Source organism: Cynocephalus volans, chromosome 14, assembly GCF_027409185.1.
Source record: "Cynocephalus volans isolate mCynVol1 chromosome 14, mCynVol1.pri, whole genome shotgun sequence".
Lineage (NCBI taxonomy): Eukaryota > Metazoa > Chordata > Mammalia > Dermoptera > Cynocephalidae > Cynocephalus > Cynocephalus volans.
In genome coordinates this window covers 77,080,911-77,105,008 of record NC_084473.1, presented here as the reverse complement: position 1 = coordinate 77,105,008, position 24,098 = coordinate 77,080,911, and the positions used below count along the sequence as shown (strand labels likewise).

At 38.8% G+C, this 24,098-nt stretch overlaps 1 protein-coding gene across 5 annotated transcripts in view; it reads right to left on the bottom strand.

Annotated features, from left to right (window-relative positions):
* CTNNA2 (catenin alpha 2) overlaps positions 1-24,098 on the bottom strand; it is a 952,135-nt gene that overhangs the window by 79,706 nt on the left and 848,331 nt on the right. For all 5 annotated transcript variants that reach the window (XM_063078019.1, XM_063078018.1, XM_063078020.1 and 2 more), the window contains 3 exons: positions 9,588-9,680; positions 8,839-8,995; positions 2,154-2,354 (listed from right to left, as the gene is read on the bottom strand). In XM_063078019.1, coding sequence (XP_062934089.1) covers positions 2,154-2,354; positions 8,839-8,995; positions 9,588-9,680 — 451 coding nt within the window. The remainder of the gene's footprint in view (positions 1-2,153; positions 2,355-8,838; positions 8,996-9,587; positions 9,681-24,098) is intronic.

Genomic DNA, 24,098 nt, shown 5'->3' with positions numbered 1-24,098 from the left:
AAAATAGAGCTGATAGGTCAGGAGCCGAGAACCACAGAAATGTGAAGTGGTCTCCCTAAGGGAAAAAAAATGTAAAAAATTTTTAAGAAGTCCTTTAGAGAGTGAAATGCCTGTTTCTAATTCTTCCAAGTGAGGAAAAAAATATCATGGCTTGCTGTGTGTTGCTCTGTTGAATGCAAAGGGCAAGCATGTTGGAAAGAAAACAGTGCTGAATCTAAGCTAAATAAAATGCAGATAAATCTTATAACTATAGTTATTGTTTCTAACTTAAGTCTGTAAGGATTCTCACGAGCAATAATCTTTATTTTTATTTTATTTCTTGTTTATTAAATTTTTACTACAAATGGAACATTTTTAGTGTTGATTTTATTTTTATTATTTTTTAATACACTTAACACATTATAATCAACCATAGTAGCTTCATAGTTTACATTAGGGTTTAATTTCAGTGTTGGATATTTTATGAGTTTAGATAAATGTAAAATGGCATGTATCTAGTATTATATTACCATACAGAGCATTCTCACTGCCCTAAAAATCTTGTGTGCTTTGTCTATTCAGCCATTTCCATCCCCCAACACCGGAAGCTAGCGATCTTTTTACCTTTGCCATACTGTTACTGTTTCCAGAATGTCCTATAGCTGGAATCAGTTAAGTATCCATTTTGGACTGGCTTCTTTAGTTAGTAATAGAAATGTAGGGTTTGTTTATATCTTTTTGTGGCTTGATTGCTCATTTCCTTTTAGTGTTGAATAGTATTTCTTTTATTTTTCATTTTAATTTATCAATACACAACGTAGTTGATTTTCGTGTCCCTTTACCAAATCCTCTTTCTCCACTCCCTCTTCCCCCTCCCCCATCAACATCATATCTATTCACTTGTACAAAAGCAATAATCTTTAGATGTGTTCTTTATTACAAGACATTACACTATTCCCTTTTCTGCTTATATTTCAGACAGAAACACCAATTCCCGTGTTTATATGCGTTTTTTTCCCCCAGCTACTCCAGGTTAACAAATATCTACAGAAGTTTTTGTAAATCTTTTTCCTATAAAAAGAAACATTTCTACAAGCATGCTTTATGCCAAACTTGAAACATTGCTGTACCTGCCATTTCAGAGATATCTATTTTTAATATGACTAGTGGCATTCAAAGTCCATGTGCAAATTCAAGAAGGTCCCCACTGGAGCTTGAGGAGAGAGACCTTATGTGCATATACACGACCCAATTTGTTGCTCATTTATAACTCCACCCAACAGAGTTAAATTCTCTTTCCATCCCATAGTCTTCTTTCACTAAATTTTCTCTCTATACCTGCCATACATGCAAATATACAAGGTATGAGGGATAAAGTGTCTAAAGCCAAGATATCTTAGTCAAGAGCAAAAATGACTAAAAACAGGCCAGTCTTGGATGCAATCTTCAAAGTTGTAAGATTGTCCTGCTAACTCAGTGGAAATAAGTTTTTTTTCCATCTCAATGCACCAGAGAGCTATGACAGGCTTCATGAGAAACTGTGTCTCACCCCAGCAGTGAGTCCCCAGCAGGCAGCCACATACATGCCCCTGGAGGAGGGCATGTAAGGCTTTCTTTGAAGGAAAGGGAATATGTTGAAAGTCTAACTCTTTGTCAGCAGCTGTGACCTCTTTTCTTTCAGCACTTCATACCCATACACTACCTTTATGCTTTCCATTGGCTGTACAGAATTCTTCCTCAATGTCTTATCCTCTCAAGTGATAGTTGGAAAATGATTTTCAAGTTCAAGATTCCAAGTTTCAATCATATCTGCACTATTTTCTAGCCTTGAGACCTTGTTCCAATCACTTAGCTGATTCAAACCTCCATTTTGTCATCTGTAATTGGGGATAATAAAAATTTCTCTGCCTACTTTATCAAGTCATTATGAGAATCAAATGAGATTGCCTACAAAAACTATAAAGAAATATATACATGAAAAGCAATGAAACTGTTAATTTCCTAAAGTTATTCAAATTCAAACTCAAGAAAGACAGTATTCAAGTACTCCACCCTTTCCAGGATTATGTGCAATAGAAGCATAAAGGTCTATAGAAAACAATGAACCAGATACGTTCAGATATGGACATTAACCAGTAGCATTAACATTTTGGCCAGATCTATCCCATTCTTACCTGTCTCAGAAAGCAATTTCGTAGCTTCCAGCACCTTCTCGGTATAAACCCCAGCTTCATAGTTCTCCATCTCAGCATTGATGATGTGTATGACTCGAGCTGCCCGGCCCCTGATGGCCCCTGCAGTCCGGTCCAAAGTGTCCACATCCCCCTCTTGGAGAGCTATCACACACTTGTTCACATCCTCCAAGATGTGATTTTCTGTGGAGAGGACATGTACACATTTATATGACTTCACATCACTCAGATTAATAAGTAAAACTCATTCACCAAATGTTGCGAGCCCTCACCTTGCACATCTCAATACATGCCTCGTAACGCTGAAATGGTATCTAAGGGACATAGTTTATAACTACAATAATGTTTCTCAAACCTGAGCATCAGCCAGAGGGCTTGTAGCATCACACAGACTGCTGGGTGCCACTCCTGGTGTTTCTGATTCAGTAGGTCTAGGAGAGAGCCTAGGAAATCGAGTTTCTATCAAGTTCCCAGGTAATGCTAATGCTTCTAGTTTGGGTACCACACTTTGAGGACCACTGAAGGACCACTGAAGACGTTAAAGAATGTCTCTTACTTTGTTTCAAAGTTTGAGATTTATTGCACCAAAGGGTCTTTTAGGAATCACTGTGGCAGCCAACACAAAGTCAATCTGACCAAGTAGAAACATTTCTAAACATAACCAGTGTCAAAGCTCCAGATATACATTTGTTTGATCACGTTTTAAGGAGACATTAAAGGAAAAGTATAGAGCAAACAAATATCACCCACAAGGTGTATCATGTCATGCACAAGGTGTAAACAGACCTTGGGAATATTGGGAAATATGGGGAAAAAATTGATCAGGTAAAGATCACAGTGTTTCCCATCATTAAAATATGATCCAGTCTTGTGGCTGGTTCAGTCGTATCAGAGTCAAGGTCAGAATCACTCTCCTGTCATTGCCCAAAGTGGAAACCAAGTAGGCAGGAGGTGAGGCTACACTCTCTACTGACAAGAGAGAAAACACACATTTTGTCCCCTACATTTTAGCATATGTACAATTTTGTATGTCCCATATCCAATGTGAAATTTGTAGTTATGTCCCTTGAACATTCCTCAGAAACCAAATTTTAAAGAAATGTTCAAAAAGCATAGTGCTCTATGGAAAAAAAAATTTTAATCTGCATGCACATATATACACCCACAAACTGTAATGGAATGAATGTTATGTCCCCCCAAAATCTATATGTAGAGATCTTCACTCTCAAGGTGATGGTATTAAGAGGTGTGACTTTTGGGAGGTGATTAGGTCACAAGGGCATAACCCTCATGAATGGGATAAGTGCGCTTACAGAAGAGGCCAGGGAGAGATCCCCGACCCTCTCCACCATATGAGGTTACAGTGAGAAGACTATTAGGAAGCAGATTCTCACCAGACACCTTGATCTTGGACTTCCCAGACTCCAGAACCATGAGAAATAAATTCATGTTTATAAGCAACCCAGTTTATGATATTTTGTTATAGCAGCTCAAAGAGATGAAGACACACAAACACAAACATATGCTTTAAACAAACAAGTTTGAAAATAATCTTAAGTAATTTGTTAATTTTTTAAAACTATAACTGCCAAACTCAATGAATAGTTAGTAAAGGATTAAAATAAATTAGTAACTCTTCAAGAAGTTTTCAGGGCTAGTTCTAATGTTAAAGTTCTCAAACAAGGAGAAAAGGGAAAGTACTCAGCAAATCCCATTCTCCACTGGGGATCTCATCTTTGTTCATTAAACCAAACACTTGGAGGGGATATTGGCTGTGTTAGCACATTAAGTAGAAAATTGCAAAGTATAACTTACTTTTTATAGAGGAACATCCATTCTGATCTCAAAAAATATGACCTTTTCACTCAAACCATTGTAAGTTTCTGAATTTTACATTCTTTAGTTAATTTCAAATATAAATTAAAAGATAAACATAGTAAAATGTTTAAATTTTAATATTCAGAATTCTTAAACTCACAAAAAGCAGTACTCCCTGAATGCCGATATTTTCCTGAGTGAAATAAAAAAAGACACAGTTGTGAGACTATAGATTTAAGAAGTTTTCATTTTGGTTAAGGGACTTCCAAAAACTCTCTCTTAATGAAATCTTGCACTATATCACACAATTTCACCTAAAGGGACACCTGAGGAAAAGGTTTACACAAATGAAACTTGGTAGAGGATTTTAAATATAAAAGTTTTATTCAGATAAGCCTGTCTGCCTGCCCTGAATTCCTTGAGACAATTAAAACGTGCCCTGAAAATGAACAACTTGAAGGGGAGTTGTGCCAAAAACATGCATCCGGTTGCCATTTTCTTTGAATAATATAGAAGTATAAGAAAAGGCATAGCTGCTGGTTTTCTGTGCATAGCTTAAAGATGGTTTTTGGAGCTGAATGCAAAACAGTGGGGATTCTGTTAATTACATTAGATATTAATCTCTGAGTTAATAAATTTTTTAGAAAACTTTAAGAAGCTCACTTGTGACCCAATATATTAAAATGAAATGATAGGATTTAAAAAAAAAACTATTTCCTAAACTGGAAATACACAACTAATTTAATTAAGAAGCAAGAAAAAAAACATGCTTTTAGAAATATAATTATACCTATTTGGAGAAAACCAGCATAGACTAAAAACCCATAATAACAAATATACTGCTTTTAATCAGTCAAATCATCAACTAATTAGTTAAATGGTTAGTCAAATTAATCATATTATATAAAGTATTAATTTTACTAACTTTAAATTTTACTAATTGACTGACTTTTCAGAATCAACTTTTTTTTTTTTTAAATGTTAGGATAGTTTACTCAGTGTTTCTCCATCTTCTCTAATTAGAGGTACCCCTTTTACAAAAATATGAACCACAATTCCTTCATAACAGTAGTTATGTTAATGAATGGTATGCATGTAAAAGCTACTATGATTTGGACTGTTTTCAAAAAGATTAGTATTTTATTCTTCTAGATACCAACAATGTACTTGAAAAAGAGCTGTACCTGTTCATGTAGACATAAACATTTTGGTCAAAAGATGACACTTGGTGTATACATGGATTCCTACACCCCCTGTAATATCGTCTCGCCTCCCATCCCTGTGCCCTCAGGTCTGAGGCCCACAGATTTGGAAGCACATGGTCTAGTATATATCAAGAAGAGCAGTGAGTTATTTGAAAACAGAATCCACACTTGATTCATATTTGCATTCCTGATAGCATCCCTTACAGCAGGCTATCAAAAAAGATACGAATGAACATGTCCATTGGAAAGGGGCAATCAATTGCAAACTTTTATCCTAAGGTATTTTGAAGACAAAGGATTCATAAAGTAAGGAGACACAGAAATGCTGTTCTAACCAGAATAGAATAGAGGAGAAAGTAGTCGTAAAAGCCATAGGCATTCCAGAGATTACCCCATTGCAGGGAAAAACTGCCCAGGCACTTTGGAGGGTACACTCTTGAATAAAGTATGGTATTTAAACATGTACCGAAACATTAGACTGACTGCAACGTATTTTGTGATAAGCTTCCTTGAACGTTTGCAACCTTTCTCTTTCAAAAAAGAATTTTGTTATAAAAATCAATGATGACCAAACTATTTGATTATTATAAACCACAAAGCTATAGTTTGTAAATTCAGAAACAAAGTTCACTATGTAAATTTTTAAAAGAAAACAAACTCAAGATCCTAGCGTTCAAAAAAAAAAAAAAAAAGACGAAGAAGAAAAGAAACAAAACTCTTGGACATTGTGTGACTGAGTTAATAGCTTTTTCAGATCTTATATTTCTACTATTTTGTGAGCTACACCCAAGAATTAAACTGTCACATGATTAATGCCAAGATGCTCATTTTAAAACCCTATTAAAAATTGTAGTTTTAGCCCAGTGGGAAAAGTTTAAATGTTCTAACACAGCCATTTCACTTTATGAGCCCAGACCACCTCTGAAAATTGGTTTTGCTCCTGTAATGTTGATAGCTAGCATCATTGCTCCTCAAACTTGTTGCATTTCATATGGGCAAATTAAACACTCAGATACACAAGTTCAGGTAGCATGAAAAGAAAAAAAAAAAGCTATCATGCTATAAAAACAAAGACCTTTTTATTTTGTTTTTTAAATAGAGTTTCCTGCCAGATCAGATATTCCCCCAAGAAGATACTGATACATAAAATGTCATTAATGCCATTCCAAAATGTCTCCTGGGCCACGCTTGCAATTTCCTGATACAAATATTTGGCTCCAGCTCAGGGAGGAGTGAAAAGTATTTTCCCCAACTGTTGGTTTGTGTCCACAGCCCACCAGCAGGACAGAGTCAAGCCCCGTCTGTGGAAAAGTGCCTGCTGCCTCTGACTGTCAACTCCAAAGGCAGACTCCGGCAGACCCTGCCAGCCTGGCTCCCTGACAGCACCTGCTCGCTCTCCTGTCGTGGCATGCTGCAGCACTTGTAACACCGGGGTTGGACAGCACAGCATTATCAGTGGAAGCCAAAGTCTTTTCTTGCTGCTGGTGATAATGAGATGCACAAAGGAATGTCAGGGAGAAAGGTAGCAGGGCTGGGGGGAGGAAAATTGTAAAAAGCTTTACACTATTGAAAAGGTCTGAGATAAACCCTCCCCATCTTGCTTCTCCTTACCCTCAGAAATTTCCGTACAAGTATTTTTAAAAAAAGGGTAAGTTGGAAAAGTTTTATGTTCTGCAATGATTCCTCTCTGAAACAGGCAGTGTATGCATATTTTCTATTTATTTGTAGGTAGAAGAGGATGCAGAGGAAGATTTCCAGGGGCTCTCAGGATTGCTGAGTGAGATGTGGGGATGGTTGGAGAGGCCTCCTGACTCCTGTTGGGGCAGGTGGCATTTGTTGTCATCCTGGCAAAAATGGACAGTATACTAGAAAGAAGCTCAGCATTGGTGACCACCTTTCTCTTCCCCACCACCCAAATCCCAAAATTGCCTACTCAATTAATTTTTAAGCACCTTATGAGAGATGTATTTTTGGAGTATCTTTTATAATGTTAGGACTCAGCCATCAGCAAAGCAAAAACCCCAGGGATGGTAACATATTGACTTCCATTATCAGCCAACCCCTAGATATGGGGATATTTAAGTGAATAGTTGCTGTGGCAAGTCACCAAAAACAAAACCCTTTGGGAATGAAAATCAAGACAGGTTTCTGACAGGAAATAGAGATTGGAAGGAAGATACCAGAGGTGGCAGAAGGGAACCTGCAATGAAAGTAAAAGTCACCAAAGGAAATTTCTTTCTGTCTTGACTCATTGAGAACTTTCTAATTTCTGAAAAGACGATCCAGATTATAATACCATCTCTGCCAAATTACCTACCCTCTCAATAACTTTTTCTCAAAGGAAGACAGAATACGAATACCTATTTCATAGAATTGTGGTGAGAATTAAAGCAAACAGCAGAGAGGCAAATTAGAGACACTGAGCACACGTTAGCTCATTTTTCTCTTCTGCCTTGTTTTGCCTTCCATCATGGAAAAGGTGGCTTTTCGATTATCTATCAAATCTATAGATTCAAATCTGAGCTGCTCTCAGACAAGCCTTAAACACAAGCCACCAGTGGGAATTCATTGTCTGTTTCTTCATGAAAAGAAAACACTGCAATAGGAAAAATTTCCAAACATGACAGCTCTCCCCTAAAATCACTTCCACACTGTTGCATTCGGAGGTCCTGCTTGCCTGGCTCCCACCCGCAGTGATGCCTTCCCTCCCTCTCAGGCCTCAATCTGCCGAGAACCAGCAGGTCAAGTCAGGGCCATGCTCACTGAGTCCGTAGATGTGAGTTCCACACAACTGTGCGGAGAATCAACACCTGGCCAATTTAAATTTTCAAGGGTCTCTTGTTTCTTTTAATGCCTCACAAAGGACGCTGATGTTTCCAGTGGCCTCTTCCCCACAGAGACTCTTCCAGGTGAACCAGGCCAAATGTATTTGGTCAGATGGGTTTGGAAAAAGGCCCATTTGCTGGCTGGTAGCCCAATCTTGAAACAACATTGAGGAGTCCTTTTAAAGGTCAAATTCACTCCACAGTTATTCAAATCTACTAGTATCACCCAGTCTGGCTTCATTTACAAAGAAGAAAGTTACAATTTCAAGTGATGACTAATTCTTCTTTCATTCACTTCCTTCTGCAAAAATCATAGACTAGTGCTCAAAGCCTCGATAGTTCCCACGTAGCTCTAATGGGTTAATCATGAGGCTGATATTTCTACCTGAGTTATCACAAACATTCACTTACTGGAAAAACGACCCACTTAACATAGCCAAATTGGAATGACTGCCTATTTTTAAGACATAAATCATGCAGATTAGCCAATCCCATATTCCAAGGCCCTTTTTTACATGGTGATTCAGACGTATCAAAAGGCTACCTTGCTAAAAATAAACTCCAAGAAACCGGTTCTGATTTCTTTATCAGAAAGTTGTGTTTCTTTCTCCTCTAATGCCTTGACTCAGGGTCTTGAAATAATGTACACACCAAAAAAGAATTTAAGAGGGTGTTATAATCACATATGCAGAGATGATTGAAGGTCTAAAGAACCAAGAAGTGCACTTGAAACACAGACCCATGACTTTTGTGAGATGTGCCTTATCTCACCCTGTTATCCTCCTCCAGCAGCCTTGTAAGGGGCCTGTTTGTGATTACCTGAGACAGAAAGGAAGTCATCCACTGAGGTGATGTCATCCACAGCCTCTGTCAGCACTCGGACCTGCTTCTCCCACTGGTCTTTGAAGACGTCCATGTTGTCCTGAGCAACTTTGCTCTGTGGCCGGGCAGCCAGTGTGAGAGCAGCATTGATGACCTATGTTAGAAGCAATCCAGAAATGTTACGACCACACTCTTCAAAAGAGGGACAAGCAGGTCAAAGACCATCTGGAAACCCTGAGCCCTGTAGGTTCTACAGATAAGTGGATTCTCAGTATTCAGGATGATAATACAAAACATGAAAGATAAATTAGGTTATCAATTTCCATTAGTTTTTGTTTGCTTTGCTTTTCTTCTTTCCAAAACACAGAAATTAGCCTCAGGTTTCAAAAAGTATTTACTGGACAAGTCCTATTTACTTAGCACAGGTGTGGCAGAAATATAACTCTTGCTTTCTGCATGTACAAGCTTATAATGTAGTTGTTGAGACAAGGGAAGTAGATATGGAACATTTAAATCACAACCTAAAATGAGAGAATGTCAATATGAGTGAAAAGAACAAGAATTGCCACTGTAATTCTGAAGAGACAGGAATTCTTTTTGAGAAAGGTGCAACTCAAAATAGCCCATGAATGACAGGCAGCATTACCCAGTGAGAGGAAACAGGGCAAGAAAAGGGGGTGCACGAAGGCTGGAGCGTGAATATCAGGTCACCAATGGGCTTTGGAAACAAAGTGAACAAAGCTTACCTGGGGACACAGGCTGTCAATCTGGGTGGCTGCCATCCGGACTAATTTCACCCCTTCCTCATTGTTGGAGATGGAACAGGCCAAATTTGCAACCTGTATCAAAGAGGATTTGAGTGAAAATCACGCTTAGGCACAGGGCAAGTGTACTGTTGCACCTTCTCTGGAAGGTGTCACTTCCAGGAGAATGCTTTCAGAAATAAGATAAGGGCACTCTTCAGTGCTGAACCAAATATTACTACTTCTTATGCTAATTTAGGCACTTCTGCTAGAAGAACAGGGTGCTAATAACAAATTATTTCTTAAAGATTCTCAAGCACACACAATGATGCATTTTAACTAGGTTTCTTTGAGCTGTTTCCCCCTATGGATTACCCTGATCTGTCCACCAGTAGCCAACGCAAGTGCTTTCAGGGGCCAGGCAGAGATGAGAAATGCATAGAAAAATCTGGTATAATTCAATAGGCAATGGTGAAGAATACAGCAAATTAGAATGTGCAGATCCAATACAAAGGCATTCAAATTTGATTTTTTAAAAACACTATACCAGCCAAAACAGCTAAACTGAATTCAAGTTCTCAGGCCAAGCAATTCAACTTATGTTACTTCTTTTCTTCAAGAAGTGAGAGTTGATAATACAAGGTCAGATTGATTGGCCAAGGTCAACAGCACACAAAGCCACCATCAAAACAATGTCCCGTCCCACCAGGCTGGTGTCAAGAGGACAGGAGAGTGGAAATTACAAAGTTCAGAGGAGAGGGGAAGGGCTGCAAGGAGTAGGAGCAGGAGGGCAGATAGAATAAGTGATCAGATGATTAGCAGAGAGAAAATCCCTGGGAACCTCTTGGCCATCTGTCATTTTGTATCCTGCTCACCTCTAGTCTTAGAAACCCAGCTACATTCCTACCATGCCTTGATGCCCTAACAGATTAAAATGCACTACACGTGTGTATAATTCCCAGTGTGAAAGAAACCTAGTGAGACAGTAGTGGGGACAGTACAGAACTGCAGATCAGGAGGCTCAACCGCTGACCAGCCGCAAAAGTCACTTCACAGTCAGAGGGCTGTCTTCTCAGCAAAATGAGATGAGTTAATGGTGACAGTAGGAATACCTTCAAAGATTACTTCAATAAATCAGAGTAAAGAATCCTGTTTTAAAGCTTTTAAGGAAAATGGAGGAGACATTACGTCTACTGCAGTGAGACTACATACTAGAAGAAATCACAGCTTAATTGAGTTCTAAATATTACTATACAGTTTCACATATTTTATAATTCACCTTTGATTCTTCACGTAATTTTTACTATTTCACTTAGTTTTTAAACTAAGTCTGTGAACAGACAAATATACTTTGTTGTACCCACTCACAGGAAAGAATATTAATTGCCCAGGGTCATGAAGCTTCTTAGAAACAGAGAAGAGACTAACAATACAGGTCTCCTAACTTCAATTTATTTTGTTCTATCATATTGGCTTCACTCCCCATTTTGATTAAATCTTTGTTATATTTGTATTCTAGTTTATTTTATATTCCAAGTGCCTCATGCAGTGCATGATACAAAATTGATGGATGAAAGATATTTTCAAAGATTAAGTTGAATTACACCTTTCACTTGGCTAGGTACATTTCCATATTACCTTCTAGCGGATGTTTGTCACCCATATGGTATTTAATGATGGTTCCTACATTCTGGTTCTCGATGTGAGTCCAGAGTACAATGTCCCATATCCATAGTGACATGAGAAAAAAAATCAGAATAGTGTGGAGAATTTTCCAGAAAGACATATGTATTTAACGTAAAGTTCTGTCTTTTAATCTTCAATGAAATTCTTCCTATATCTGCTTTGAACAATGTTTTATTGTATAAAATGATGATTTTAGATGATGGCTTTGTTTGCTCTCTACCATCCTTGCTTGGTGTGTGAGAGAGACCTGAGATCACGCTTTTGTGAGCAGTGGAAAATTACTAAAGAATTCAGCAACACAACATGAAAACTTAAAAATGCCCCAGGAACCAGATCTTTGGTAATATTTTCTTGCATTTCTGTAAGGGGAAAAAAAAAAAAAAACATTCTTAATGAAATAATTGCTCTCGACTGAGTCTTCAATGTCTTAACATTAAAAAAAAAACAACCAAATATTATGTCTCTTGACTGAAGGTCATGACACTACCTATGCAATATTCTTACCAAAAACAAAACAAAACCCAGAGATGATCAGCCCTTAGGATCGACTCCCAATTTACAGGAAATTCAAGACACTAAGAAATATGTAAAATAAACCACAGAGGCAATTGTGAAAATTCTGATGATGAGAAACCATGGACAAAAAGTCTAGACCTTATTTGCATCCTAAATAGAACAGATAAATTATATATGTATCTAAATATGTAAATGAATAAATATGTAAAAGCACATTTATGAAACCATCAAGAAAATTTACATATTAAATATTTGATGATATTAGTGAGATAATATTTTATTTATATTTTATAGCATTGAAACAGTTGATTGCATACAGCAGTGGGGTACAGCGTTGAATATCAATACTTGTGTGTAATATGTGATGCTCAAATCAGGATAATTAGTATATTCAACATTATATAATGTAATCATTTTTCCTGGCCCTTTACCAATTCCTTCCTTACCCCCTTCCTCCTTTCCCACCTATTGTAACTTCAATTCTGTTCTTTCCTTTTGAAAGTTCAATGTATTATTGTGATTATTGTATCTTTCCTTTTTTATCTATTTTTTAGCTTCCACTTATGACTGAGGACATGCGGTATTTTTCTTTCTGTGCTTGGATTATTTCACTTTACGTAATTTTCTCTAAACTCATCCATGTTGCTGCAAATGGCACTATTTCATTCTTTTTATAGCAGATTAATATTCCACTGTGTATATATACCACATTTTCCTTATCCAGTCATCCAGCAATAGATATTTAGGTTGGTTCCATCTCTTGGATACTGTAAATAGAGCTGCAATAAACATGGGAGTACAGATATCCCTTCAACATGATGATTTCCATTCCTTTGAGTAAATACCCAGCAGTGGAATTGCTGGATCATGTGGGACTTCTATTTGTAGTTATCTGAGGAATCTCCATACCATTTTCCATAATGGCTGTACCAATTACATTAGTGAAATATTAACATTTTAAAGTGTGCTAATAGTACTTTTTTTTAAGAGTCCATTGATTTTAGAGATATATAATTGAGATGTTTATGAATGAAATAATGCTTGGGATTTGCTTTACAATTATCTGGGGTTGGAGAAATGGGTGGAAGTGTAGAAAAAACAAGAATGGCCATTAGTTCATAATTGTTGAAGCTGGGTGATAGTGTATGATGGTTCATTATATATGTGCTACTTTGGGATATGCTGGAAACTTTCCACAATAAAAAGTGTTTTTTAAAAAAGTAGTAACCACAACCTATTGTATTACCAGCTCTGATAAAACACTTTCTTGAAAATACGTTGTGCTCCATTGAGACTCAGACAAGTCTGAGAGAAACAAGAATGGTTTGGGGTTGAGGCTTGCAGATAGTGGAAGAGTACCAGCCTAAGCACAGAAGAGGAGTACTGAACTGGACTTTATAGAGGTGGCTCTGCAGAACACAAAGCTTACTGCTCATGCTGACTGCAGGTCACTAGGTGGAAGTTGACTCTGGGGGACTGAGGACTGAGAAGAGCTTGACTCTTGTACAAGGGAAATGTCAACTAGTAACTTCTACCTGGTGAAAATAAACTTTTCTTTGCGTATCTTTTGAAAGTTTTCTCAGCCTTTATTTAAATAAACTATTATGGCTTATGTGGGAAACTCATCACCCAACAGAATCTTAGCAGAGGGAACAGTGCTAGCAACACTTGATAAAAACAAAGAGGTGGCAACTCTCCGTAGTCATCTAATTATTTATTCCCTTTAATTTTGCTGATCTATAAATCTTCAAGTCTGGCATCCTTCACTCTGCAATGTTCTCCTGTTTAATTCCTCTTAAAAATCAGAATTTCATTTACCTTGTATCATATTCTGAAACATTTGGAAAATATTTACCACATGATGCTAAGGATTTCAGTATCTCCAAAAGCAGGCTTGCAAATTTTAAATTGGTTATGGACTCCATCCAAATCGCTACCTTCCTTATTTTCTTTGGCCTGCCTTTCTCGGCTTCTCACTGGACCCATTGGCATTGTGGTAACTCTGAACATGGTTTTATGTATTTTGGTTTCTACATTTCTGTCAGCAAATGACCCTAAGCTTCAGTGTTTAAGGCAGCTTCCAATCAGGAATGCAGCTTGAAATGCCAGCTAACATTTCAACATCAGTCCAAGACTACAGTGCACAGTAAGAACTTGATAATTGATTTCAACTACAGCTCTGATGTTATGATATCAAACTCTTTGGTAACATAAAATGTCCTAATTTCAAAGCAGGATATTTTCTCCTCTATGGCCAATTTAGCATGATAAAGGGTAGTGAGCAGGGGCAGGAGGGAGGGAATGGTAGACTAGAATCACTAGAAATTTTTATCTGCTCATGCCCTTCACCAAATTTCTGCTCAGATTTTTCTAATTCATTTTTAAGAGCTCTTCTTGCAATAAGGATGTTAATCTTTGCATGTTAAAAAAAAAAAGTAGAGTAGAACAATGGTTACCACAGGCTGGGAAGGGTGGGTGTAGGAGGGAAGGTTAGGAGATTAGGAGCGAACTAATGGGGATAAAACTATGCTATCTACCCTAAATGAATCATTGTGTGGAATATGCATGTATTGAAACAACACAGGAGAGAGAGGAAGGGGGGAAGAGGAACGGGTAAATTGTCATGAAAATCATCTACAATGTATATTGAGCAATTAAAATAATAGTAAAAAGAAACAACACACTGTACCTCACAAAAATAAGTAAAATTGAATTTAAAAAAAGAAAAAGAAATTTGAAAAGATTAATAGAAATAAAAGAGCAGGCAATAGACTATTAAAAGACATTGAGCAATACAATTAAATTTGTTTTTTCGTTTTTGGTGGCTGGCCGGTATGGGGATCTGAACTTGAGATCTTGGTGTTATAAGGCTGTGCTCTAACCATCTGAGCTAACCAGCCAATCCTGCACATAATTAAATTCGATAGAGTTTTGAAAACTGTTTGAGTCAACCAAGCTGGTAACATTTATGGGACATACATGCCCAGCTGACTCTGGCCTCTGCTTTCTCCACTCTTGAATTGTTTACAACTAAACTGATACGATGAGAATTATTCACCTTCTTGGAAGCTTAGAAAACAATAAAACGTATCATTAAGTATTAAATTTGGGTCTATTTAGATTGACTTGGGATTTCTGAAAGTTGATTAAGCCATGCATACAGGTGGCTGAGCTCCTTGGTAAGCTCATTATACTATATCCTAGTCCACCTATTATAAAAGAAAGTCCTCCTCCGTTACTTCCGATAGCATAATGGATTTGGGGAAGTAAAAGCTAAAAAGACTGGGCCAGTCTCTTTCTCTCACTTAGTACCTTAAACACTTTCTTTTCTTGGGGAAAAGAAGGAAGCTTAGCATCTATTACTAAATTACATGCTGCTGACTACAAGAACTTTAAGAGCGCAGAAAAAGAAGTCATCAGTACTCCTGGGTGGGAATCAGTAAACATATCATGGAGAAGTAAGATATCCTTCCTCTACTTCTTTTCTGATTGACTGATTAGCATAACTTTCTGGGTGCTCAACAATTATGATTTTGTTTGCCATTCTGGGGTACACTGTAAATAGGTAAAGCAAACAATAATGTCATTAGAAGGATTAGGGGAAAAAAATTAAGATCAAGGAGAGTTGATGCTGATTTTTCTAAGAAAGTAACTTGCTCCTTGAACTGAAATTGTATTGCAATTGGCAACTAGTCCCTAATCCTTTAATAATCACCTTAGCTGACAAAAAGCAGAATGATGATATTCCTGGAACACTGATAGGACAGTTAACATTGGCAAAGTCAGAAACATGTGAATCCCTCAAAAAAATATATTGTGACCATTTGAAATGCAAGATGGTTTTTACACACACACACACACACACACACACGCACACACACACGCACACACACGCACACACCCTGCACAGCTCACAGCTCCAGACGAACAGCACATCCTGGATGTGCGATTCAGTTTTGCATGGACAACACTGTAGAAAGCAGCACCATCTCAGAAGTGCCACACAGTCTTGTTTGAACACTTACAAGAAAAGTCCAAATGCCTGGCAGGTTGAGCCACAGACATTAAAAACCCTCGCTAAAAAAGTGTTTAGACATTTAACTCTAAAGTCATACGAGGTGCATCAGAAAGATGAGAATGTTTTCTCCTTTTCCGGCCCTGGAAATCAAATTACATTTTTTTATTATTCGTTATTCTGTTCAATTCCAAATACCAACACATATTCAGTGCATCCAACCCCCAGACACTGCATCATTTCATTAATTTTTACAGCTTTAGGTATCATAGTGGTGTTTTAAGAAGAGCACACTATTGAAATAAAGCAGAACAGCAAATCGGAGGTTCATAAAGCACTTGCTTCTCCTGTTAATATTTCATCATATTGTAAACTTGAGAATAAAATGAACTTATTTACTATTAAAAGGGAATTATTTGAATTTATAGTCATCCATTACATGGCCATATAAAACCAAGCACAGAAGAAATGGTGTCACAAATTCCATGCAAACTGTTATTCCCTATAACCATCACGGCAATGAAGAATCCTATGGCCTCAACCTGAGAGCTTATTCAGTTATATGAGTAGCACAATAAAAGGTGTTAACATACACATGCCTATCTGGTATAGTGTCTCAGGATTCCTTCAGAACATGCCTCCTAGATTACAGATGGAATTCTACAATTCAGTAAAAGATGAAACAATACACTTCTCTGAAACCTATGAGAAGCAGGACAAGCGGCTGATGTTAAGATGGAGGGATTCGCCCTTCCTCAATTATTAGATATAAATATGAAATCATAACACCTGCCCCATAAAGGTGTTATAAGGTTGAAAAAAATAATGGATAGAATAGTTGACCCAGCACCCAGTAAAGATGTGAAAAAGTTATTTTAATAGTGTGCATTTTATTGAAAGGTCACTATAAAAGTAAAGAAATATTTTAGTGACAATATCTAATCACTGATTTATTTAGTCATTCGATAAATATCAAGTGCCAAATATGTGCCAGACATTGAAGATACTGAGGTGATCAATTGGGTTAAACATTATTTGTGCCCCAGACAAGCTTAAATTTTGATGGGAAGACAGAACTTGAACAAGTAATGCATTTTAGAAATTCATATTGTGATGAGTCCTACAAAGGAAATAAAGGGGAGGTGAAGACAGAGTAAAGGGAGGTCTACTTTACATGTGATCATTTGCACAGTTCATTCCTCAGTTACGTATAGTTTGCATAAAGTTGCAGTCTCAGTATGTATCTTTTTGTCACTGCTTATTTCATCTCTTATTATATACCAACTATTTCAGATTTTCTATGTAATTTTAATCAGTATTTTAAATTATTGAATAATATTCCCTAATGTTCTTGCCTCATTATTTGGTAAATCTATTCCTTTGTCATATATTTAGGGGAGTTGCCAGTGCTGGCTATTACCAAAAACTAAGTAACACACATCTTTAGGCATGTAGTTTTTGCTCCTGTCAGAAACGGAACTTCTGGGGCCGGCCCTGTGGCTCCCTCGGGAGAGTGCAGGCTGGTAGCCCTGAGGCCAGGGCCGAGGCCTCAGGTTCTATATAGGGATGGCAGGTGCACTCACTGGCTGAGCATGGGGTTACGATCCCCTTACCGGTCAGGAAAAAAAAAAAAAAAATGGAACTTCTGGATCAGAGAAATTGTGCAGTGCTTGTTTATTTTTTTATTGTTTTGGCAGCTGTCTGGTCTGGGGATCTGAACCCCTGACCTTGGTGTTATCAACACGGTTCTCTAACCAACCAAGTTAACTGGCCAGCCTGTGGTGCTTGTTTATATTTGAACATAGTGCTTGCTGAAAGGCCCCTGGCAATGAGTGCATTGCCAGCTGTTACCAGCACCACACCCTGGATTCCTCAACACTTTCTCCTTGACTTCTCTAGCACTGCATCATGTGAATGCCTTTTCACATCCATTCTATAACCCACATGTACACATAGGGATCACTTATAAAGTCACTTCATCACCATGGGCTTCCAGGGTTGGTGGAAACTGAGGGCCTCAGCCACATACCCCTGAAGTCCACATACAGCCACACCACTACCAAGCCGCCATAAGAAGCCCCCTGGGCTCCCCTGCCAGAATGAGGGGGTTGCCACGGACCTCAACCAGGCCTCCCCTCCTTCCTCCTCTTCCCACCCTATCCTCTTCCCCTCTCCCCCCTCCCCCTCCCTAACTGCTCCACAACATCTTAGAATGTAAAATAATAATAAATAAATCTAATTTTAAAAAGTCACTTCACTTTTTCCCAGCCATACTAAATTCTTGCAGGACAAAAGTCTTCATTATACCTAGCACATGGCCGGGATCACAGGTGCTCAATACCAATTTTATTGAGTTTACTAAATCCCACAAATTTCCTTCATGTTGTATGAAGTACAGCACCATTCAACTTGGCATAATCTAGCCACACCTAGAAAGGCCCTGAGTTCTATGATCTGACATTGCGAGCAAGTATATACTCCCTGTACCCCACTTTTTACCACTGATTAGCAAATCAGCATTCAGCAGCTGATACCAAATGAAACTTACACAATGTACTGCCATGGAGTGCCATGAAGTAATTTCTTTGTGGTCCCACTAGGCTTTGTACCCATGCCTGGAGTTACACACCTATGAGCACACAAATCTGCATCCCTAGGGCTCCTCTGGGATGCAGAACAGCTCTCTTGCCTGTATTCTTAGGGACACACATACTACTAGCAAACGCTGCTTGCATGCCTTTGCCCAAATTAAAGTGATCAGTCTGCCCTGGTGACTTTAATGGAGGTAATCACCAGCTCACATTCATGAACAAATTGATACGCCTGCACCACAGCTGTATCACTCAGCATAAATCTACATCCTTCCCATAGAAAAACCTCAGTGGCTTAAAATAATGCAATAAAGCATCACCTAATGCCTTCTTGATGCTGGTTCATCAATAATGTGTGGTTATGTAAAAAAAGGAGAGGCTGATCATTTGTCATCTAAAACCATGCAATGAATGTAATGACCTTTTAACTACTAAAGGCCTCCTGGGATTTTGTTTTCTCCAACTTTACGTTGAGGAACTAAAATATTATCACTCTCCACTATTATTGTTTCTCGGCCCTATGTTAGTAAATAAAATCTTAAGTAATTTCCAGTGAATAAAACATGTTGACCTTCATATATGTGGTCATGTTATTATGGGCTGCATATTATTAGGAAGGAATTTTCAGATTCTGTCTCTAGCAATGGGAAAGAGCTGCACCGAACCATTTGGTACCTGACAGTTAACGGTAGCCAAGGAGTGTTTGCAGAATGAAGATCCAGATGAATAAATGAGTGCAGCTACTCTCTGTAGCCTGGTCTCATGTGTTGCAAGATGACAAGTGGAAATGTGGAGTCAAGGCCACGTCCACAGTGCAGAATGAATCTAACACCCTAACCAATATTGGATCTGTGACTTTAGCCACCTTCTCACAGAATTCCAACCTAATGAGGGAGATAGTCAGGAGTCTCCACTTTACATCTCAGGTTGCTTCTCTTTTGTTTTGTTTTGCTTTTAAGGGGGAGAGGGTTGTGGCAGTGCCTCCACCAAATAAACTCCAAGCATTCTGCTGCCCAGGTTCAATTCAAGGTCCACATGTGGCGGAAGACTTCTCATTCACACTGACCAATAGCAATAGATGTCATTTTTACACGTCTTCAGGCTTCCCGCCTGTGCTACTGACTTACTATATATTATTTGTTGTGTTGGTGCATACAGAATTAGATATAAGAAGGTACTTCAAAAAGTCCAGGGCAAGATTTGTATTATAATTCTATTTTCTCACAAACTTTTTGAACTACCCTCGTATAGATAACAGATACAAGATATGCATATAGATACCACGATCTTCAATTAAATTTCAACTTCTTTGACTATAGTGGTTGCATATTATTCATCCATGTGGCCCTCAGGGCTCCCTGTATGAGGCCCTGTGTATAAATACGGTACCAAGACAGCCTCCCTATCCCGGCTGTTTTCCTACCTCCTGCTCCCATCTGCCCTTCCCTCTCTAGTCCTACTCTCTCTAATTGATGTTTGTTTACCTAGCAAAGGATGCTAATTGATTAATCAAAGTAACTATTCACTAATGTCATATTTTCTCCTCCTAGGTAATATAACACCTTAAGCTAATTAAGATGTTCCTGAGTCCTTTAGAACTTTAAGGAAAAATGTACATTGTAAACACTTCAGGCTTCCCAGGCAAGCCTTGAAGAAATATGAAAGAACAGGGAGCTTTGCTTAAACTGTCAACTTGATCTAAAAATTCTTTTGCCTTTTATTCCTTTGATCACTTGTTTTTGTAAATAAAGTTTTCCTGGAACACATCTTTTCCCTTTTACATATTGTCTACAGCTGCTTTTGCACTACTATGGCAGAGCTGAGTAGTTGCAACAGAGACCATATGACCCACAAATAAAGAACATTTACTATCTAGCCCTTTGCAGAAGAAAATTGTCAGGCCTAGTTTAGAATCAACCATTCAATTTTATCAGACCTGTCAAATATGCAAAAACATCTTCATAGTAGGAAATGTGAGAGTTATCAAACCATGGTAGTTATGACACAAGTACAATCAACACAGTTAAGTGGATCAGGGAGCGGCATACGTTCTTAGATAATAAAAATATGTGACTCTCCCAGGTCTATTTAACAGCATTAAGTTCTGAGATCAGAATAAAACAAAACTGGAGAGGGTAGGCATGGAACAGGACCCCCAGAAGGACCTGGGATATTAGCTGGTAAACAGAGAGAAGCAAGTCTGAGTCAGTAATGCCATATGGCTCACCTCCCAGTATAGCCTGACCAACCAACCCTTCCTGAAAACAGATGATCACTTTAGGGGTCTCTTTAAATAACCAAGATGGCTAGTTTTTGTAGCCTTTCATCTGTAGCTCTATCCTTCCTGGACAGCCTCTTCATCTTTCATCACTCCCTGCTCCACCTAACCTTGTGAGAACTGCTCTTCACCCTGAGTGTTAGCAGTCTGCACAGGTAGCCCAAGACAAAGACCTAGAGTGTATCCAACAGAAGTTACTGGTTGGTCCTCCAATGGTCCCTTGGTAAAACCCCATACCAGATTCTCTGGGGTGAGAATCCTGGGGACCTGTCTCACAACTTCAGTGGGCTCCTAAGTAGATCTCAGCAACGGGCTGTGGGGATGGGAGCAACATCGTGAGTCTTGTCCTTGACCACACTAGGGAAGAGACTGAAGAAATAAACGTCAAACCAGCTAATTCCCTCAACAGCTTCCTCCCAGCCCTTTGAAACCTATAAATTCCACCCTTCCCCCCATGTGCATTGCCTCCTAAAATCTTTCCAGGCTCAGTCCCCCAACCTGTTTGTTCCATTCTATCTGTGTTCCATCGTATCTGTGTTCCATTGCAAGCTCTTCATTTCAGATCTGTTCATGCATGTTTTTCCCCAAGATCTCTCATGAATTTTCAATTCTCCCCTTAGTGTCTGAGTCTGAGCTCATTTAGATGCAAAAAAGGATCCCCTTTTCTATACCTCTCCCCTAGGGGCAAGCCCACCCATTCCCAGACAAGGTGGCAGTCCGGGTCCATCAGTCATCAGGGAGGGGATACCAGAGAGTGCCCAATGTCTGCTCTATCTCAGGCTCATTAAACAGTACAAGCAAAGCCACTAAAGTGACACAGTGCCATCTCTGATATTCTCCAAAGCCCAGCTTCCATGTGTTTACACTCTTCCCCTTTCTGCTCTTCTTGGTCTTCATCCTCTGGTTCCTCATACCTGCTTCAAGTTCTCCTTTGCTTAATACCTATTAGTGCTCTGCCTCGCTATCTAACATCATTAACCTGGTGGATGTGCTCTCCCCCACTTTCACCATATCTGCACCTATTAAAGCTTCTTCTTGCCTGTGTCCTGCAAGGTACACATCCAGTCAGACAAAGCCTCCAGGTTTCATTAATAATGAAACTTTCACAAATCTCTCCCAATGCGGAAACTCCCTCATTGAGTGTCCTGAATTCCCTTCCTTCAATGGGTCACAAGCCCCTACTGATGATGTCTGCAGATATACCAGTGCCTTGCTCAGCTCTGAAATCTAACATGTTTTTGTGATGCTCAGAGAGCCAGGTAGAAGGTGGACAGCAGAGTTATTCCATATCATCTAGGAATATTAGAAAGGGCCCTGCCACATGGAATCACTTTTCTTCCAAGATGACCTTCAAATGGTCACCTCAGCCTTGTGGGGCAGCAGATGTAGCCATCACAGTCCAGAGCCAGGGCCAGGCTTTCCCCACAGATACATCTGGGTTTCATCTTCAGGCCCTCAGGAGACCACAGCTATGTCTAAATGGAAGGAGAGATACATTTGCAGAAGGGCATGCGAACTCCCAGCCAAGGTTGTGCTTGTCACCGATGCCCTAGGAGCAGCCCAGCCCCACAATGCCTTTCAAATGTGCCTCAGCTTAGCAGCAGCTTTCTTTAAAATAAATGTTTTGCTTTTATCCTCAGTAGGTCATCCCCCCACCCCCCAGGTGAATCAGCTGTCTGGGTGAATGGCCTGTCAGTTTGACCTTTCAATCTGCTGTGTGAAATAAAGCTAAAGTTGGCGTTCTGACTAACAGTCCCAGAGAGGAGCAAGTAATGAGGAAATTCTATGCATCTTGCTTTTGTTTAGCTTTGAGCTCTCCATGCAGGCTGTTTATTTACTTAACCCTGGGCTTTTGCCTCGAATAGGCTCTGCAATTTTGTGTGGGATCCAGGTTTAGCAAGCATTCTGATTGTAGGGACACCAATAATTTTGTGTGTGTGTGCACATAGACGAAGGGAGGGAGAAAAAGAGGACTATGAAGAACTGTGGTGGTCTTCACCAAGGGAAGTGTTAAGTAAGCAATAATTACAACTATTATTTTAGCATTACCAGAAGCCTGAATGAATTGTTAACTTTCAAAGGACTTAATACCCATTATTTCACAACAGAATATATTATGCAAACGTAGTTGTACATTTTTCCATTGGCATTATTTAGAGACAAAATATCAGAAGCAATCTATGGCCATGAGCCAAATGTAGCCAGTGCTTATTTTTGTATGATTTTTAAGCTAAGAATGGTTTTACCTTTAAAGAGAATAGTTTAAATGCATAGGAGGGGGTCTTCAAAAAGTTCACAGAAAGATTCGTATTATCTTTTAATTTTGTTTTTCCACGAAGTTTTTGAAGTACCCTCAGACATAGAGAAAAATGTGAGATTCCAAGTTGCCCATAAAGCCCAGAATAGTTACTACCCTGAGCAATAAAGGTTCGCTCACCCCTAGAGTATGATGGTACAGTTGTAAATCTGAAGACTACTCCCTGGTTTTTCTGTATGTGGACCATGACAAGTGTCCCCCTGAGTGCCTCAGTCCCAGCAGTCTTTGCCTCTAATCCATGGAACCATCTGTACTCATATCACTTCCCAAGCTCTGCTCTGGGAGTTTTCTTCAAAGGCAAGGATCTTTTTATTCCTCATCTCTTTATATTTAAGTATTTGTGTACATTTACCTAAATCCCTATATCACCATTATTTTACCATGTAAAGCTTTTCCAAAAATCTAACCTGTCTTTCGGTATTAAAGAGCAGAAAAGTTTGAGAAAGTTCCAAAGAATATGTTGGAGACTCTTAAAGGAATTCACAAAGAATCGGTGCAAAAATGTTAGAGGCAGAATCTCTAGAATATGGGCAATAACTCCCTAAGGAGCTACTTTGAAGAAAACAGCACTCTTGGATGAATGTGTTGGGGGTTGGGGGTGGGGTGGGGGAAGAGCTTGTACCTTGTACATGCTAGGACCCATTAAATCCATAATAATGCCTGAAGAGTAGAGTCCGGCTCAGTGGTTCAGTGTGAGACAGTGTAGGGTAGAGCTTTGCTACTCAAAGCTTTGCCCACAGGCCAGTAGCAAAGACAACACCTGGGGGACTGTTAGAAACTCAGACCTGCTAAATCAGAGTCTGCATTTTACAGATACACAAGTAATTCCCAGAGACATTAAAATTTGAAAAATATGAGCATATATGCAACCAACATGAGATGTGAAAATGAATAGTTCTGCCACTTGGGCAAGTTATTTATTCTCTTTTTGATGTCAAGTCCTCCTCTGTAAAATAGATATAATGATGCCTTTCTCGATAAGGATGAATATTTTTAAGATGTCAAATAGTGAGCATTCCACAAAAGGTTACCTCCCTTTTTATTAAATGAGCTACTGCATTGCAGTGAACACTAACGCATGGTGAGAAAAGACATTTGATAGAGGATGTTT